We start from the raw sequence: 17,201 nt of genomic DNA, 5'->3' as shown, positions 1-17,201 counted from the left end.
GTGTATTACCACTTTATTTATTTTTACTGCTCTGTAGCAATCATAGCAATCTGTTTATTCATTCATTGTATTTATTATTAATGAACATTTAGGCTGGTTCCAGTTTGAGATTATTATGGAATTCATATACAAGTCCTTTTGTGGATATGGGTTTTCATTTCTCTTGAGAAAATAACTAGGAGTATAATTGCTGGGAGGTAGGGCAGGTGTATGTTTAACTTTGAAAGAAACTACCAGTCTTCCAAAATGACTGTATAATTTTATATCCCAACTAGCTATGTATAAAAATTCCACTTGTTCCACATTCTTGTCAACATTTGGTATTTTCAGTCTTAAGTTTTAGCTAATCTAGTGGGTATGCAGTAGTACTTTATTAGGGTTTTAACTTGCATTTTCCTGATGACTAATGATGTTTTAGCATCTTTTCATATACTTATTGGCTATTCATACATCTTATTTTGTAAAATGTCTAGTCAAGTCTTTTGTCCATATTTTTATTGGACTGTCTTATTATTGAGTTGTTAAAGTTCTTTACATAGCCTAGATACAAGTCCTTTAGAAAATATATGTATGATGAATATCTTCTTTTATTCTGTAGTTTGCCTTTTCTTTTTCACATTTAGTTCTGTCAGTTTTTCCTTCATGTATTTTGAAGCTCTTTTATCATCTGCATATAACGTATATATCCTTTGTAATGGAATTAACTCTTGTCATTTTAAAATCTATTTCTGGCAATACTCCTTGCTTACAGTATTATCCAAAATTTCTTTATGTTTCTTATGTTTGCCATTTGTATGATATATCTTTTTCTTTCCTTTTCTTTCAATCTATCTGGTATTTATATTTAAACTGGATCTGTTGTGGGAAATAAGTGGTTACCGTTTAAAACCTCTAAATTTTGGCAGGGTTTTTATGCAGCAAAAACTTACTGACTGACATAACCATATCATTCAAATATTATATGTACCTACTTGTTTTTGGTGTGTCATTGAAAGAGGTGTGTGGAAATCTCCAACTGTAATTATGAATTTGTCCTTTTCTCCCTAAAATTCTGCCAATTTTCCTTTATATATTTCAAACCTATATTGTAGGTACATAGAAGTTTATGACTGTTATATATTTTTGATGGATTTTTGCTACACCAGATTTTAGAGGTTAGTACTTACTACTTTTTCAAAGTTTTGTTTCATACCAGGGATGAGTGATACCTTTCTAGCTATGTCTTTAGGGAGGCAGATGAAGATATTCAAGTCTAAGTTTATAGAAAGCCTGTAATTAAACTTTTTTTACTTAAATAATATGAAAGTCTCTTTCCTTTGATTAGCAGTTTTATTCAGTTATATTTACTATGGTCACACATATATTTGCACTTAGATTTGCTACCTTATTTTGTGTTTTCTGTTTACCATGATTTTTTTTTCTCCTTCAATGTTTCTATTGGGTTGATTGAGTTCTCTTTATCTTTATTTTTGATTATGGATTTAGAACTTAAACATACTGTGGCTATCCATAATTTCAAAAAAACTATCCATAAATTTAAACTTTATTTTTAATTTATATATTTAACTAACATAGAGGGTTAATCAATATCTATGCTTCTCCTCAACAAGCAAGGGTCCTGAGCTTGCTTTTTCTTTCTTCCAATGTCATTTATTTGTCCAGTTGTGTGTGTATATTTTTAAATTTACTATGGTCAGTATTGTTTAGATTTACTACCCTATTTTACCAATTTCTTAGCTCATTGTTACTTTTTGCATCTGAACCATTCTACCTGTATTCATTTTTTTCTTAATGAATGTGGTAGATATTTTCATTCTTTACCAATATTAGATTTTATTTTTATTTCCTGAGCATACAAAAAAATTCTTGTGGGATTCTATTTATATGAAATATCCAGAATAGTCAGTTTCATAGAGACATGAACTAGATTGGTGGTTGCCTAGAACTGTGTGTTGGGGGGGAGGGGCTGGAAAGAAATGGAAGCTGACTGCTAATGGGTAAAGTGTTTCATTTTGAGGTGTCAAAAATCTTCTAAAATTGTCTAATGGCTGCAACACTTTGAATATACTAGAAATCACTGAAGTGATTTAAATGGATGAGTTGCGTGGTACATGAATTCTATCCCAATAAAGCTGTTATTATAAAAAAGCCAGTGAAGGGTCACATCTTGAGAAGCCAAGTACAATACCAAGTCCTAGATGGAAGCATGAGGCTGAGGATAGGAGTAAAGCCAAGAAGGCTGGAGCCATGTAGACACAGAAACAGCCAGAGATGAGAAACTAAGGCTGGAGCAAAGCAGGGAAGTTCTGGAGCAGGATCAAAGCTAAAGTCCACTTTTATAGGGATCTGGTTGTTTGGTGTGTGGGTAGGTCAGCTCAACTCATAGATAATGAATTTCTTAGTGTATCGGGGCAGCTAATTCTAGGGCTGCGGCTTCTTTCTTTCTCACTAACAATCCATATTGTGGATTCTCTACTCTCACCTTATGAGAAGTGGGGGAGAAGCTGACCTGTTTCTCCATAGACTACTAAATATTTGTTGGTAGCACTAGTAGCAGAAGCAGTAGAAGTACTAGTAAAAATAAAAACCCACATTGGGCAGTTACTATGTGCCAGGCATAGTTCTAAAGTGCTTTACATTATTAATCCATTTAATTCCTCACAATAAATCCATGGGCATAAGTAATATTATTATCTTTATTTTACAGATGAGAAAATTGAGGCATGGGACAGTTAAATATCTTGTCCTAGGTCAGATGCTTTTTGAGTGGAGAGTTTGTTTTTGGTCTTAGTAAGGATCACTTGGTGAAGCCAATTCATTTTCTGTCAAGGTGTCACATTGGAATGAAGTTCAGCACACAGGACCTTGAGCACATCTGCACTCCAGTAGGGCTAGGTTGGTGTGCAAGCCCACCTCTCCCTGAGGTCCCAGAACTTCCTCCTTCCAATGATCAGTGTGCCACTTCCAGACAATACCAGTTAGAAAAAAGGAAGACAAAGATACAAGTGGTTACCATGGCAATTTGTAGCCCAGACCTAAGAGTAGGACAGAAAATTTCTCTAGAGCAATCATTCATTCATATAAACAAACATTCACCAAATGACCTCTTACTTTATGGGCAGGGACTGGGAAGATAGGGAGGAGTAAGATAAAGGCTCCGTTTTGGAGGAACCTGAGACCCATAAAGGCATGGCTCTGTGCAATTACCTTCACATATTGGGGGTGGTCCTTCAAACTGCAGGTAAGTTCCAAGTTTGCAGGTCAGGATTTCATTCCCTACTAAGGTAAAGCCAGGGAGGCACCTGTAGCGGACGATGTCACCTGCCAAAGAGAGACCAACATGGGGATTCCCTGGAGAAGTCTGGACGGGGTACCCCTTAGTACTTAAATCCACTTCCAGGCAAGTCAATCAGTGATGGGTTGTGTTCTTTTCAGACTTAAATAATCAGGTCAACTCCAATCAAATGACCCAGAAAACGGCTATGTGCTTCTCACAGCTCAGCCTTGAGCCTCCACATTCCAGGAACTTTTTATAATGCCTTGTGTGGACTTATTTCCCAAAAACATACTGACTTGGATCACAGAAGAAAACTGCCTTCCTGTCTCCTCTGCCTAGTGATGGCTAAAAGGAAGTGTTTGTATTTTTGGAGCAGACTCAGTTGACAGAACATCAACCATCTTGCACTGGGCCTACTGTTTCTCTCCATGGTCGGGAGGGAGAGATGCACTTTGCTGGCCAGCCCCACCCTGACCTGGCCCCTCCTCGCCTGCCCAGTCCTTGCTGGTTTGGGAGGGGGTACCTATGTTGAATTCTTCATTCTCTGTGACAACTTCGGCGTTGGGGAGGATGGTGGGAGGAGGGCATTTGGTGAGTGGATAAGCTGAAAAGACAGAAGCAGACAAATTGGTGTAAGAGCATCATTCTCTGGGCATGTTGTCGTTCACCTGTTCAATGCTTCACCTTCTCATTCCTCATTCACTCACACAGATACTAGTGACTTGATCAAGTTTAGCCAAGTGCTATTTTGCTTATCTGCTGTCATCGTTTTTTTCTTTTGTTTTGTTTCTGATGCAAAAACCAGGAGCCATATAGTAACACCAACAATAAAGGAGAGAGAATCTACGAAGTCAGCGATAGCATTGAAGGGAAGGGGAGAGAGGCATTTCCCAAGCACCTACTAGATGTGAGGCACTTTCACACGCTGTCACCTTTAATTCTCAGGATGGCTGATCCCCCTGCGAGGTGTTCTTACTCTCTTTATGAGAAAGCTGAGATTCAGAAAGCTTCAGTTACTTCTCCAAGGTCACACAGGAAGTGAGTGCCATAGGACTTGAATCCAGGTCTGGCTGCTCTCAAATCCCATATTCTTTCCAGTGCTTGGCATCTAAGTACCACGTGTAGCTCATGTGAGTGCCCACTACAGCCAGCTAGTTTCCCCTCTGACCCTTGGCCGAACATCTCTGGCTTCAGTGGATTTTCTACACTGGAAAACATTCCTCTGGGCAGAGACCGGACTGTGTATGGATGATGTTACCAAGACAGAGCTCAGTGTGGGCTCATAGCTTGGTTTCCATTCACTACCTGGCATGCACTATGTCAGTGCAAGCTGCTGTTGCCATCGCTACTGCTGTTATTAGTGATATAACACTTCCATACATCATCCCAAACCCCACTATGTTTTTTTTTTTTACAAAGAACATTCTCTCAAAGAAAGTTACAAATGTGATGCACTGTCATTAGAGAAAATACGAGATTTTCTACAAAAACAGTAGGAAGAAAATTAAACTCATCTACCTGCCTTTCGGAGATCACCACTGTTAACCCTTTACTGTGAGTTCTTAGAGTATATACATTCTGCATATCTATTTTTCTCTTACAAACTTTGCAGTGTGTGGTGTACTTTGTGTTGATCCTTGTGCACTTACTGTTATACTGCAGGAATTTTCTGATGTAATTAAATTACTAAAAAAATGACTGAAATGACTTCATAAGGATTGTCATATGATTGACCAGAATTTATTTAATAGGTGCTCTATTATTAACCGTTTAGGTTTCCAAAGTTTTGCAATTTAAAATAAAACTATGATAAACATCTTTCTCTATATATGCATCTTTAATAATTTTTTTCTTCCTTTTTAAAAACTAGGAATGATTGCCGGATCATAGGGTAGTTCTATTTTTAACTTTTTCCGGAACCTCCATGCTGTTCTCCAGAGTGGCTGCACCAGTTTGCATTCCCACCAACAGTGCCAGAGAGTTCCCCTTTCCCTGCATCCTCACCAATACCTGTTATTTCCTTTGTTACTGATTTTAGCCATTCTGACAAGTATGAGGTGGTATCTCATTGTAGTTTTTTTTTTTCTTTACCAGTCAATTTTTTAAAATTTAATTTTATTTTGTTATGTTAATCACCATACATCATTAGTTTTTGATGTGGTGATCCATGATTCATTGTTTTCGTGTAACACCCAGTGCTCCATGCAGTATGTGCCCTCCTTAATACCCATCACCTGGCTAACCCCTCCCCCCCCAAAACCCTCAGTTTGTTTCTCAGAGTCCACAGTCTCTCATGGTTCATCTCTCCCTCTGATTCCCCCCCTTCATTTTTCCCTTCCTTCTCCTAATGTCGTCCATGCTATTCTTTATGTTCCACAAATAAGTGAAACCATATGATAATTGACTTTCTCTGCTTGACTTATTTCACTTAGCATAATCTCCTCCAGTCCCATCCATGTTGATTTGAAAGTTTGGTATTGATTTGTATTTCCCTGATGATGAGTGACACTGAGCATCTTTTCATGTGTCTGTTGGTTATCTGGATGTCTCCTTTGGAAAAATATCTTTTCATGTCTTCTTCCCATTTTTTAACTGGATTATTTGTTTTTTAGGTATTGAGTTTTATAAGTTCTTTGTATATTTTTGGATCTAGAAATAGCACTACTAGGTATTTACCCAAAGGATACAAAAATACTAATTTGAAGGAACATATGCACCCCAATGTTTATAGCAGCATTATCAACAATAGTCAAATTATGGAAATAGCCCAAATGTCCATTGACTGATGGATAAAGAAGATGTGGTATATATATATATAGTGTGTGTGTGTGTATATGTATGTGTATATATATACTATATATATATATATATATATATATATACCACATATATAGTATATATATGTGGTATATATAATATTCCACCACAGTGGAATATTACCCAGCCATCAAAAAGAATGAAATCTTGCCATTTGCAATGACATGGATGGAGGTAGAGAGTATTATGCTAAGCAAAATAAATCAGTCAGAGAAAGGCAAATACCATATGATTTCATTCATATATGGAATTTAAGAAACAAGACAAATGAACATAGGTTTAAAAAAAGAGCAAAACCAAGAAACAGACTCTTAAGTATAGAGAACAAACTGATGGTTACCAGTGGGGAGGTGGGTGGGGGGAATGGGTTAAACAGGTAATGGGGATTAAGGTATACACTTGTGATGAGCACCAGGTGAATGGAAGTGTTGTATCACTAACTTCTACACTTGAAACTAATATTATACTGCATGTTAACTAACTGTAATTTAAATAAAAAATTGAAAAAAATAGGAATGATTAAATTGTATGACCTTTGTAAAGTACGAGCATCTCCTACTGAATCAGTAATCCACTTCCAGAAATCAGAAGCTCCGTGTAAAGATGTTAACTAGGAGCCTATTTTCCATGACTTCAAGTGGGAAAAAATTACAGTGGGTAATCCCAAACCCAGAAAATATTTAAAATAACAAGATACGTATATATATGCAACAAACCATAATGCTAGAAGTTAAATACTTAAAACATTACTGCTTGACCACCCAAGAATGACTATGGCTGTAACAAAACAGCAGCTCTATGCATTGTAGCACTTGCCCTGTGCATACTGTAGCACACCATGCAAGTCTTCTCAGCGTGATGCATTGAGAAACACTAGCTAGAAAACAAGGGTAATGTGGGCATGTGTTCAGGATGGCACTGTGGGGGGTACAGCATGGTTCACAATGAACTTCACATTATCATAACCTCTCAGAACCAGCAGCAATGCAGATACGCATTCCAAATGTTCACCTGGGATCCTGACATTTTACCAACTGCAGTTGGAATGTAATTTTCCTGCATATAGTTTTATTAAAAATGTTGTATTATATCTTGATGATTTAACCAATTTTTTTCTTTAGATGTGTTGGCTGAAAAACGTTGTATTGAGAGACACAAGCTTCAGGAAATGTGGGTATTAAAGCCAAGAGGCACTCTTGAGGTAACCACGAAGTTTTAACTGTGATTTAACATAAACCAGGGAGGACCATGCCTGCACTGGATGTATGCTTCCATTCGTCTCTCCAGGAAAATGGCTATAACTGATATCAGCAATAGAGTGGCAGTTTTTCCAACACTGGGTACTATCATTCTTCCATCCAATTCATTTAATGATTATCTGTGGAGGGCTGAGCCTGGGTCAGGCACAGTGTTAGGCACTGAGGGTGCAAGAGTAAACAAAACAGACAGTCCTTGCCCTCAGGGAACTCAGAGCCCATTGGGGGAAGCAGTCATCAATTCTAATCGTTGTCAGCTTGATAAACAACAAAAAAGGTAGCATTTCTTTTTTTTTAAATTGACATTTGATAACAAGTTAGGTTAAACATTTTTTTAATAGATTAATAGACTATTTGGATTTTTCTTCTTAACCTTCTATTAGTCCTTTGCCCCTATTTTTCTTACGAATTTGAAGAACCTGGTGCATATTTGAAATTGATTTCTGGGGGCACCTGGGTGGCTCAGTCACTTAAGCATCTGATTCTTGATTTTGGCTCAGGTCATGATCTCAGGGTTGTGAGGTAGGGCCCAGCACTGGGCATGGAGCCTGCTTAAGATTCTCTTTCTCTCCCTCTGCCCCTATCCCCCTCTCCCTCTCTTAAAAAAAAGACTGACTTCTGTTAAATATATTTTCACAGTTTATCCTCTGCTTATATTTATCTAGGGCACTCTTTGGATTTGTAGATGCATGAAGTTTCTGCTTATTCTGCTTAGCCAATTCTTTCTTTTTTTTAAAAAAAGATTTTATTTATTTGTGAGAGAGTGAGCATGAGTGGGGGAGGGGCAGAGGGAGAGGGAGAAGCAGACTCCCCGCTGAGCAGGGAGCCTGACACAGGGCTTGATCCCAGGATCCTGAGATCATGACCTGAGCCAAAGACGCTTAACTGACTAAGCCACCCAGGCATCCCTCTGCTTAGCCAATTCTTAACGTTTTCCTTTATAAAGTTTTTTTTTGATTTGATATCTTTCAATCTCGGCCACATGCGTATCTTTAAAGTATATTTTCTGGGTAGGGAATTGAATAAAGGGTACAAACTTCCAGTTATAAGATGAATAAGTACTGGGGATATCATGTGTTACATGATGTTAACACTGCTGTTTGGTGTATTTGAACGTTGTTAAGAGAGAGCAGATCCTAAGAGTTCTCATCACAAGGGAAAAATTCCCTTTTTTTGGGGTATCTATATGAGATGATGGCTGTTAACTGAATTTATTGTGGTGATTATTTCACAATATATGTAAGTCAGGTCATTATGTTGTATGCCAATTGTATCTCAATAAAACTGAAAAAAATAAAGTCTCAAATTCCGAAAAAAATATCCTCTTAGACATACTTAACTTTCAGGAAAAAAAAAATCAGTAAAAAGAAATCTCCACTTCAACACAGCCTGAGTGTTTAATAATTGTGGTTGCTAGTTTGATTGGGGCAGATTTCCCATTATATTTTTTAAAAAACCATACATTTCTGCTCAACGCAGAGAGCTGGTGGAATACTAAAAAACAATAAAATGGAAACTCCCCAAGTCCCATCAGCACCCAGGCACAACTATTGCTAGTCTTTTGGTCATGACCTTCGGTATTTTATAGCTAATCCCTCCCTCCTCCCCCCAAGAGCACACACCATATCTACTGTATTATTGCTAAAGAACTTGAGGGCGGGGGGACATTCGGAACTCCTCCACTTCACTTTGTCCCTACTCCCCTTGCTCCCCTTGGCGGTGAGGCCCTGATGCAGCGTAGGCGGACTCCAGTACTGGTTAACACGTTAACTGGTGGGGTGGGCTCGCTGCGTTATGTCAAGTGGCAGCCAACTGGGCAACAGCCATTGTAGGTCACGGTTTTACCGTTTCATTCTGGGCTGCCCGTATTTTTGTTCCTATAGTTTCCTTTTCTTTAAGGAGTTCTGGTCCATTTTAGTGGAAAATGGTATTAGAAACCAGTATCTGGAGCTAGGTGTGTTCATTGCTATCGAGGAGTCATTGTTTCCAAGCCCTCTTAGTGGAAAGAGCTAAGGAATACATGTACGTGTGCCCACCCACGTTTATACCCAGATCTCCTTCTGTATCTATGTGTACATACTGAAAACCATAGCTCAAACTCAGACCTCCAATTCCAATCCAATTCCCTGGGTATATTCTGATATTTGCTCTTGCCACATTTCTAACCCTCTTCTCTTAGTGAGACACCTACCTTTGTCCTTAATCTATTAACTTATTTGATCAGTCGCCCATAGGGAAACAAGTCCCCATCTCTACTGCCACTCCTCCCTTACGTGAATGTCCTGCTCTCCCACCTTGGAGTCTGATGGATCCTCTGTGTGGATGCCCTTCTCACTCTGCTGGGGCTCTTACCCTACACAGATGTTCCGTCAGTTTGCTCAGAGCCTTGATACCCCAGGCCAGCCTGGTCTCTGTGCAGATGTCGCCCCTCAGTGTGGACCCCCTCTCTCCTCTTTGCTTCTCCCACTTTGCTTCATCCCATTTAACAGCTTTGGGACTGAATTGTTCAGGAAGGGAAGAGAAGACATTTAGCTCCCCTTTTAGTTATCTCTTATTTGGAGTCCATGTTGTCTAGACTTTTATGCTGGAAGCAGATGCTTTCCAAAATTTATTTCTATTTCCTAAACTACCTGTTTCCAAGGACATTTTTCTCTGTAATTCAAGTCCAATTATCTCATTAAGAAAATACTGCAGAATCTTGTTCATAGCTCTCCTTAAGGTACTTTTCATTTCTACTTATTAGTCCTTATATGAGAAGAAATTTATTTAAAGCTAATGTTTGCCTACAGAAAGCCAGACATTCTTTCTCCCATACCAGTCCCTACTCCCCAGTCTCTGCAAATCTACCTCCTTCTTTTTCTTTAGTTCTTGTTGCAAATATTGCCTTTTGACAGGTCTTCCACAATTATTCTACATGAAGCACAGTTCCCCACCTTTTTGTTTGCTATCTTATTTGTTTCCTTCATAGCAACTTATTACAAATTGCAAAGATTTCATTTATCTCTTTGTTTTTATCTCGCTCTCCTCAGAGGAAGAAAGCTCTATGGGGAGCAGATATTTCACAGCGCAGGAAAGCATGAATAGTCAATGAAGATATGAAAGGATGCTCACCTCATCATTAACATAAGAGTGAAATGCTATTTCATGCATCCACCATATTGGCAAAAATTTAAAAATCTGATAAAATCCAGTGTTTGTAAGATGGAGCCAGGAATAAAGTCAAGCTCCAGTTCAAATACATGCAATGCTCTGCAAACTGTAATATGGAGGATTATCTATAGATGGGCACAAGCCGACAAAGAACTTTAAGTTTTTCAATGCTGTTTCCACTGTAACAAAAATGAGGAAGTATCCAGATCCATAACTTTGGACTTTTAGAAGAAAACTGGCTGGCTGTCGATAAGGACAAGCCCACCCTGAATCGTTCATGCTCCTCCTGCTTGAATTCTCCATGACTTCGCTTGTGCACAGTACTTCCTGTGAGGTCAACAGAAACTCTGGATTCCTTTGGAGTGGGACAGCTGTCTAGAAGGTGCTAAGGGACAAGCTGGGGAACAAGTAAGTGTGTAACCCAGCCAGTGAGTTGATGTGAATGAGTGGAATGAGAAGCCTCATCCTGCTGCCTCTAAGCCTGGACTTGGCACCAAGATCAGCGCCATGTACCTCTCTGCCCTAGTAGTGTGGAGGTCTGTGCTGGGGGATTTCACGTAGGTTAACACATTTAACTCTTATAACTCTGAGGACACTGAGGCTGAGAAGCTATGTAGTTCATTCAGAATCACACGACTGGGAATGGTGGAACCAGGGATCAAGCGCGGCCCTGACTTGAGAGCGCGGTGCTTCCCTCCCCTGCCAGGCTTCCATACTGACCAGAGAAGGCGATGGCGAAGATCCCACCCATGGCTGCATCATGGTGGAACTTAAGCAGGACCTGGTTGGACGAGCTGTGCAATGTTTTCTTGGCCAAGCTCCGGCTGAAGACTCCAAGCTGTGGAGCTGTCTGCTGGGCCCCATCCCTGCATGTAGGAAAGAATGTTCTGGTATATCGCAAGTCACCGTGGCTGCTTGCTTTGCCTCTACCATCAGTGGCCTTAACAGAGACCTGGAGTGGGAGGCTGTGACTCTACTTGTGCCCAGCACTGTCTTTCTCCAATGCCCTGTGCACCTCCCTCTAATCTCTCCCAACTCAGTCTGCCAACAGAGCTGATAGAGTTGGCAAAGCACCCACTGACTCCTCATTCACCTGATTCTTCACCAGCCTCTGTAATGGGTTCCTGGGGGCAACAGTCTCAGCTGAGAAGTGGGAGCCACTGGGCAGGTTCTCTCAGTCTGAGCAGAAGTAGGATGGGGCTGAGGAAGAGCTCATGCTGCTATCCATGCCAGCCCCACTTCCTTGTCTTCAAGCAGAGACACACCCATGTTGCCTTTCTAGGCAAAGGATTTCTTCCCTGGAAACGTATCTAGTCCCTCCTATCTGTTCTTAATTGTTGCCTGGAAAGGAAACTGGGAATTAACCCAGGGTAGTCTGATTACAATTATCCAGCCCTGGGAATTTTGGGAAGAGACTCTCACTATCCCCTGCTGATTCCCAGAATGGCAGTAACCCCTAAACAAAAGAATCCTTAAATTATATATTTGTCCAAAGGTCCAGTGGTTTGGGAAGAACTATCTAGGAGACTACACTTATTGGCTCATAACTCATACTCCCATTTTAAAGTCACTTCAAGATATTCTAACTCTATCACTCAGAGTGGAACTGTCAATTTGGTAACCACTAGGCCCCATGTGGCTCTTTATATTTAAATTAATTAAAATTAAATAAAGTTTAAAAATCAGTTCCTCAGTCACTCTAGTCACATTTAAGTACTCAATGGCCACCTGTAGCTGCTGGCTACTGTACTGACCAGCACAGATATAGAATGTTTCCATTACTGCACAACGTTGTGTTGGACAATACTGGTTTAGCATGAGATAACCAATGGGACTTCACGGAATTCCACCCCCAAACTGGGTAGCTTATCCTAGGTAAATGTAGAATTTTGGTTTGGACTCTGGAAAAAATGAGAAAAGTCTGTGTATCTACGACCATTCCTATTCACACACCCACCCATTGGTACTCTGACCCCTAGGAGCACTCCGCATTGGAAACCACTGTCCTCCCATTCCTCTCCCTTCAAGGAGTCACAGAGGATAACTGAAACTGAGCCCTCATTTACTATGTTTATTTGAAAGCCAGGAAGCTGACCACCATTGAAAACCATTCAGCTCTTGGTTTCCTGAACAAAAAGCTGTTTAAAGCCCAGCTAATGCCCCTTTCTAATTGGCTGTCGACATGGCAGCTGGCCCTACCAGACGGTGATGAAGTCTCCGGAGGGCTCTGTCTGCAGCAGGCTGATGTTGAGCTGGATGCCATGACCAATGGGCACGGTGATCAGCCAGACACAGTCCTGGGAGCTGGAGTATGGACTGGGGAAGCCAGGGGAGTACACAGTGCCATTGGAAGAGGTGATGTTCCCACCACAGGGGACTGCCAAGGAGGGGACACAAACACAGATGAGTGTGGGAGATCACCCCCCACTTGAAAATTCCCTTATGACTCCCTTATGAAGTCCCAGCACCCAGTACAAATTATTCTGCTCAAGGAGGGCAGGCGGGATGGGGAGAGGTGATGGGGCTGAGGAGGACTGCGTGGTTTCCCCCACCAGTCCCAGCACATCACTCCCCATCAGCCCCTGATCTTCAGTGCAGGTGCCTCTGTGGGCCAGCCTCAGTCCCTGGCCCCCCTCTTCTTCCTGTGGATAAGACCTGCCCAGAAAGAAGGACACACTAAAGCACTCCTCTCTCCTTTCCTAGGAATGGAATGGAGGACAGATGTCAGGATCAGCTGTAGTACTCTTGCTGGGATGAGCTAAGAAAATAGGGAACTATCTCTTTCTCTCTTCTTATTTGCTCTAAGATTCTTACAGTGGTACTTTTTTTTAAAACTTTCTTTTTTTCTTAAGATATTTTTTAAAAAATTATTTATTTGAGAGAGAACAAGAGCACGAGAAAGAGAGCACGAGCAGGTAGGGGGAGAGGGAGAGGGAGAAGCAGACTCCCAACTGAGCAGGGAGCCCGATGTGGGACTCGATCCCAGGACCCTGGGATCATGACCTGAGCTGAAGGCAGACACTTAACTGACTGAGCCACTCAGGTGCCCAGACTGGTACTTTTGGTCTTGACCTAAGAGATAAGGATTCTTGTGGTGAAGCTAAGGTTGGGTTCAAATCATGGCTAAACCATTTATTAACTAGATGACCTTAGACAGTAGTTTACTCTTTCTTCACCTGTAAAATGGAACTAAGAGCATCCACCTTGTAGGACTATGGCAGCCGTTAGGTGAACTGATGGATGTAAAATGTCCAACCTGGCACTTAGATCACAAAGAAGACATATGCTGCCTAGATATGATCCTCTCTCCCTATTTTCCTGTCCCCCAAAAGTGACACCCAATTTTAGGCTCACTCTCATCTAGGCTTTGGGTAGGGGGATGGAGAGGCCTTGAAGTTTCCATAATGTTCCAATTGAGTCATCAGGGAGGAGAAAAAAAGGGCAAACCTACAAATCCTGGTCTAGAATAATGAGTGTATTTGGCTGGCACGGGGCAACAAGCAGACATCTGAATGCGGGCAGACCAGAGTGAAGAGAAAGAATCCCAATGCCTCCAGGCAGAAGATAGGGTTCCTGTGAACGCATATGTGTCCTGAAAGGGGTATGCATGGACATACCATCCCTCCTACACACACTGCACATCCACTCAGTGTCAGGGTCAGGCCCAGCCTGGGGAGACCAAGGGGAGCAAAGATACCAAGGCACGTGGTTTTGTTCTGTAGCACTCACAGCCCACTGGGATATAGCTAAGTAAACCGATCTCTGTAGATGCCAGCCCGGGGGGTACACATCAACATGGAATGCCACAGGAGCAACAGGGGGCACCCCTCACCCAGTCTTGTGAAGGTAGGGAAGGATTCTTGGTATTGTTCCCATTTAGACAAAGCTAAGTAGACAAGGCAAGAGAGAAGAGCGATGTTCCATGCGGGAGGGACAGCATATGCTAAGAACCAGAGGCAAGAGAACATGGCGCACTGGGACCACCAAAGCACTTCAGCTTCGCTGGACATAAAATCTGTGAGAGTGGAGAATACTGGGAGGTATGCAGGGACCAGGCCCAGAGGGATATGGTGCACTACACAAAGGGGTTTGGAATCTACCCCAAGAGAGATGGGGATGCCCTGTTGGCTTCTGAGCAGGGCAGAGTCTGGAGTGTGTTGATGGTTTGGAAGGCTCACACTGGCTATGCTGTGAAAAATGGTTTGAGTAGTGCAAGACAAAAGACTGGGAGACCAGTGAGGAACCTCATCCAAGTGGTGGTGGGATAAAAGCAGAGGCAGTGCATAGAGAGAAGTGGATGCATTTGGAAGGTAATCAGGATGTAGAATTATCAAGACTCAGGGAATTAAGTCAGTTAGGTGAGAGGGAGGTGCTAAATAAAGGCTGAGTAACCAGGTGACTAGAGGTGCCCTTCACTAATGAGGACTTCCGTTGAATGACAGAAAGATGATGATTTAAATTTTGAATACATTAGGATTTAGATGCCTCTGGTAAGTGAAGCTCTTTAGTAAGGAATTGGATATACAGGTGTAGATCTCAGGAAAGAGATAAAGATTACAGTCTTCCCTTCTGATGGGGTTGGATCTTCCCAAGGGCTGAGTAGGTATTCCCTTGGCTGTGGCCTACATTTCTTCCAGGTCCTCCCAAGCTTGGCCCAGAGGTCTGTCCCCAAGACCCTTTCCCTGGATAGGCTGGGTCCCTTCCATATGAAAACAGGATGGACAGGGTTTGCCTGGACTCCCCAGTATGGGTGATTCCATGGAGCATGGGAGTACTCTGAATCAGTCTCCTTAGGAAGAATCACCAGGGATGAGGGAGGGACATACCTTCACACCTGGGCAGGGGGTGGTCCCAGTTCCGGTTGGTGCCATGCTGACATGTGAGGACGGGGTGGCCAATCAGTTGATACCCTGGGAGGCACTCGAAGGTCACTGATTGTCCAACATTGTAGCCAGCTCCCCTCACAATGCCATTGGCAAAGGGCTCTGGGTCCGGGCACTCTTGAAGTTCATAGGCTGGAAAAGATCAGGAGAGAAGGTCACTTTATTCTCTCTGGACATTTTCTCCTCAACCGGAGTATAGGAGCAGCAGAGAGTTCACATAGTGTGAAGCACCAAGACTTGGACTCAGATGGACCCTTGTCATTTACCAGTTGTTGGCTTTGGGCTAGACATTAAACTTTTCTATGCCTCAGGTTTCTTATATAGAAAACCGTTATTGTGAGGATTAAGTGGGCTAATATATGCATAGCTCTTTGCATAGTCCTGACACACAGTAAGAGCTCAATGAATGTTATCTGTTGTTACTGTCTCCATGGGCAAAGGAGTCTCAAGGAAGACAAGGCTAGACTGAAGCCTTATTTGCTGAGCCCCTGCTTGGGGCTGGGGATTGACCCCAGTTCTTTCATGTGGATCGTCTCGTTTAACCATGACAACCATGTTCTAGATCACAAATACAGAAAGCAGTCAGGGGAGGAGTTGAGTGGGGTCTTTCTGACTCTGAGAAACTACAACCTTTCAAGATGGAGGAACTTGGTGGGAGTAAGCCAAGTCTGCGGCTGGGAGAGAAACTTTCCAGAGGGAATCGCTGGATGAAAAAAGGAATGTGTGTGACTATAAGATAAGGAAGCCTCTCCAAAGAGAAAGAAAGCTGCTTCCCTGAGAATGGGTGAGCCCAACTCAAAAAGGAGATGCCTTAATGGAAGGACCAGAGACTGACAGGGAGAGGTCGCCTCGGGGTTTGCTGAGCACGTGTACAGAGCACAGACTCCGATTAATCGGATCCACAGGAAAAAGAACAGCTGTTGTGGCCAGAGTCGGGCTCTTCCTACACAGGAAATTGGCAGTGGGGTAGACAGAGCGTTCTGACAGTGGAAATTCTCAGTGGGAGTTGAGATCAAACGAATGTTCCATGGAAGTGGATGCATTCATTACATGTAATAACAATATAAATAACAATGATCACGAAGCTGACATTTCAGAAGACCTCCATCTGGGACGGTGCCTGTGCTGAGTATTTCCACTCACTGTCTCACTGATGGAGGCCTCAGTGGGAGGAACTGGGCAGGTTTCACTGGGAAATCATCAGGGTCACTGGGTGTGTCAAAAAAACCAAGCAGCTATTGTGGGAGCGGGTAGGCTGGTCAGCCAAAGAGACACGTGGCCCTGTCAGCAGCAGGGGGTTTGGGTGATTTGGCAAATAAAGGCCTTAGTAGAAAAGAGGGGAGTTATTGCCCAGGGAGCTGACTGAATGGATGGGCTGGGCCTCTAACGAGAAGCCTCAGGGGGAAGCCGTGGACCCCACGATGGTGAGGAACCAGGAGAGAGTGGCTGCACGTCAGAAGCCAGGAGCAGCCTGAGGGAGAGTCTCTCTCTCTCTTTTGAAGATTTTATTTATTATTTGACAGAGAGAGACACAGCGAGACGGGGAACACAAGCAAGGGGAGTGGGAGAGGGAGAAGCAGGCTTCCCGCGGAGCAGGGAGCCCGATGTGGGGCTCGATCCCAGGACCCTGGGATCATGACCTGAGCTGAAGGCAGATGTTTAACGACTGAGCCACCCAGGCGCCCCCTTTTTTTTTTTTTTTTTTTAAAAGATTTTATTTATTTGACAGAGAGACACAGTGAGAGAGGGAACACAAGCAGGGGGAGTGGGAGAGGGAGAAGCAGGCTTCCCGCCGAACAGGGAGCCCGATGCGGGGCT

The 17,201-nt window shown here is 42.4% G+C and overlaps 1 protein-coding gene across 1 annotated transcript in view; it reads right to left on the bottom strand.

Annotated features, from left to right (window-relative positions):
* The window catches only part of CSMD2 (CUB and Sushi multiple domains 2), a 590,090-nt gene that overhangs the window by 69,720 nt on the left and 503,169 nt on the right, over window positions 1–17,201 (bottom strand). Inside the window, exons 42-46 of the mRNA XM_064589508.1 lie at window positions 15,327–15,515; window positions 12,700–12,877; window positions 11,221–11,366; window positions 3,801–3,881; window positions 3,208–3,321 (exon numbers count right to left, since the gene is read on the bottom strand). Coding sequence (XP_064445578.1) covers window positions 3,208–3,321; window positions 3,801–3,881; window positions 11,221–11,366; window positions 12,700–12,877; window positions 15,327–15,515 — 708 coding nt within the window. The remainder of the gene's footprint in view (window positions 1–3,207; window positions 3,322–3,800; window positions 3,882–11,220; window positions 11,367–12,699; window positions 12,878–15,326; window positions 15,516–17,201) is intronic.

Source organism: Mirounga angustirostris, unplaced genomic scaffold (assembly GCF_029215605.1).
Source record: "Mirounga angustirostris isolate CCGP_5_RB_7025 unplaced genomic scaffold, mMirAng1.0.hap1 SCAF_4, whole genome shotgun sequence".
Lineage (NCBI taxonomy): Eukaryota > Metazoa > Chordata > Mammalia > Carnivora > Phocidae > Mirounga > Mirounga angustirostris.
Note: the sequence above shows the minus strand (reverse complement) of the source record. Positions and strands in the feature narration are given on the sequence as shown.